The 2798-nt window shown below is 36.4% G+C and overlaps 1 protein-coding gene across 1 annotated transcript; it reads left to right on the plus strand.

Moving 5' to 3' along the window:
• The first annotated feature begins 333 nt into the window (after positions 1–333).
• Positions 334–2247, plus strand: LOC113309906 (O-acyltransferase WSD1-like). Its single transcript, XM_026558425.1, has 4 exons — positions 334–1137; positions 1231–1629; positions 1714–1851; positions 2062–2247. The coding sequence occupies exons 1-4, from the start codon at positions 334–336 to the stop codon at positions 2245–2247; spliced, it is 1527 nt and encodes a 508-aa protein (XP_026414210.1).
• Positions 2248–2798: the final 551 nt, after the last annotated feature.

Consider the following 2798-nt stretch of genomic DNA (forward strand, 5'->3'; position numbering starts at 1 on the left):
AGTGTAGCTAAAAAAGTTAGGAAGGACAAACTTCATTTAGAGGAAAAAGTTAGGAAGGACTACTCTCCATGGATTTCCTCTTTGTTTCATAGGCTTGCAGTGCCTGAAACTGCTTAAGTAATACTACTCTCGGTTTATCAAAAAAAAAAAAGATGGGAGATCTTGCTCCGGTTTCTTTAGAGAAAAGAAAATAAAATAAAAATTGTAAGTAAATATTTTTTTGGTAAGTCATGCTTATGTATATAAACCATGGAATAATCTAGTGTACATACAAGAGAGACACAAAAGAGCTAGAACAGAAAATAACTGCAAGAGCGACTAGACCTAGCAACAATGGAAAATCAGTACAACAATGAAACAAACAGAGATGAAGAAACAAGTCCTCCAGTCAGTCCATTATCACAGAGTTTTAATAGCACAACCATATCCCTAATCATTTTTGTTGTAATCGAACTAGAGACACCGGTTACTGAGTCCGAAGCACTAGAACTTTTGCGCAGCCATTTAGTACCACAAAACATTCGTTTTTCTTCAATCATGGAGCAAGACAAGGAAGGTGTTCTTAGATGGAAAAAGGTTGATGTTCAAATGGAAGATCATTTGATCGTTCCGAGATTCCCTATTGGTTTAACCAGAGAAAGTTATGATGAACACCTAAGAGAATACTTATCAAAAATAGGTTGTGAGAAGTTTTCGGACTCAAAACCATTATGGGAAGTTCATTTAGTTAACTACCCAAGTCTGAACGGTGCTTGTACTGGGATCTTTAAATTCAGTCACGCACTTGGTGACGGTTATTCTTTTATGAGAGTGTTCTTTAATTGTTGTGTAAGAGCTGATAAATCTTCATCTCCTCTAACTTTTCCGCGACTGTCGTTGATGAAAACACAACAATATGATGGTAATCCAGTAATAGGATCTGGGAAGAAGTTGTTCGGGCTAATACAAAAGTGCATGAACACATCTTATGACATCATGGAGAGCTTGTTGAGGAGAGCATGTTTTGAAGATCAGCCGTCTGCAATACGTTCAGCGACATCGGAAAATATGAAGATTGAGTTATTCAAACCTTTTAACATCCATTCAGTGACATTATCACTTGAAAGAGTTAAGCAAGTTAAAACCAAGCTTGGAGCGGTAACGTCAAATCACCTTAATAAACTTTCTTTTTGATCGATTCTTATATTTATGTCGTATCTCTAACTAACAATAATTGTATTTTTACTGCAGACGGTAAACGATGTAATTGTTGGATTACTATCGTATATTATTCACTTGTATGGGGTGAGGAAGATGAAGATGGACAATATGGATCAGTATGGTGAAGATGGCTCTACGATGAACTCTATTAATGGTGGCACAAAAAAAAGCATGACCATGTGTGTCATGCTTAACATGAGAATATTTAAGGGCTTTACGAACATTGAAGATATGATAAGGGCAGACGCATGGGGCAACCATTCTAGACTCTTGTTCATACCATTGCCGAGTTATACAAATCTTGAGGAAGTTAACCCTCTTGAGTTTATTATCAAAGCGAAACATCATATGGACAGAAAGAAGAACTCTATGTATTTTTATCTTATTGATACACTTCTAAAGGCTGCCATGTGGGCTAAGGGGCAAAAGGTATGAATTATGGTACGGCCATTTCGAGTTTAAACTACGTGTTACACTTCCATTTATCTAATTCTACCTTAACATATCACGCAGGGGATAGACGAAATGTTGTATTCAAGCTTTAGGAATACAAGCACTATGATGACAAGTGTGATAGGTCCGAAAGAGCAAATGGCTATCACAAATCATCCTGTTAGTAGTTTTTACTACTTCGTCTCGGGTATACCTCAGGTAAATAAGATTCATTTGAATCATCCGAAATTACTTGTTATTTTCAAGGCATTGACATGCTTAAATGTGTTGAAACAATGATAATACAATTATTGATTTCAAGGAAGATGCATAATATATCTTCGTAGGAAAAATTAAATTCATATTAAGTAATCTAGCCATGCTATCTATCCGTGCATTTGAATATATGTGTTTCTTGTATATATGCAGAGCATAACATTCACATCAGTGAGCTGCATGGAACAATTGAAGCTTGTGGTAACAATGGAAAAAGGTTTTATTGATTCGAAACTTTTCGTTTCGTGTATGGATGAAGCCTTTGAAAACATTTTTCAAGCAGCATTCAGAAATCATCCAGGCGGGGACGACAACCAAATCACCAACAAATCCAGCTAATTAAAGTACCTCATCAACCGAACGGAAATAATAATAAATCGCTCATCCACCATATATATGTGTCTGTGTGTGTTTGTTGTGTTTGTGTATCTCTAGAGTCTAGACCAATGTAACGTTGTTGATTAAAATTATCCACCCAGTTGCAAATCCTCTTGTAAGGAGTAAATAAATGTGACAACATGCTTTTCGTTTGCTGTTACACTATCTGTTAGTATATTAGTGCGTCTCTGTTAAAGATATTTAGTGAGAGAGTGAGTGGTTGGTTAATTCTGTTACTGTCTGTTTGTGACACCTTCTGTTTGTCTGTTCTATTAATTAAGATTTCCCAATGTGGCTCCTAGAATTCATATGTTCATCCGGAGGATCCTTCGTAAAAGAAACATGCAATTGGAAGATTCATTCAGGGCACTGATCAAAAAAGCAGGATACGCAACTCTAAGAAAGAAACCATTGAGCACATTTTTCTCTATTTTCCTGTTGCCATGACTGTGTTGTTGGCTCCAACTTGGGTTTCGGATTCATCAAGACGGTGCTGCTTCAATTAAAGACGA

Source organism: Papaver somniferum, chromosome 9 (genome assembly GCF_003573695.1).
Source record: "Papaver somniferum cultivar HN1 chromosome 9, ASM357369v1, whole genome shotgun sequence".
Classification (NCBI taxonomy): domain Eukaryota; kingdom Viridiplantae; phylum Streptophyta; class Magnoliopsida; order Ranunculales; family Papaveraceae; genus Papaver; species Papaver somniferum.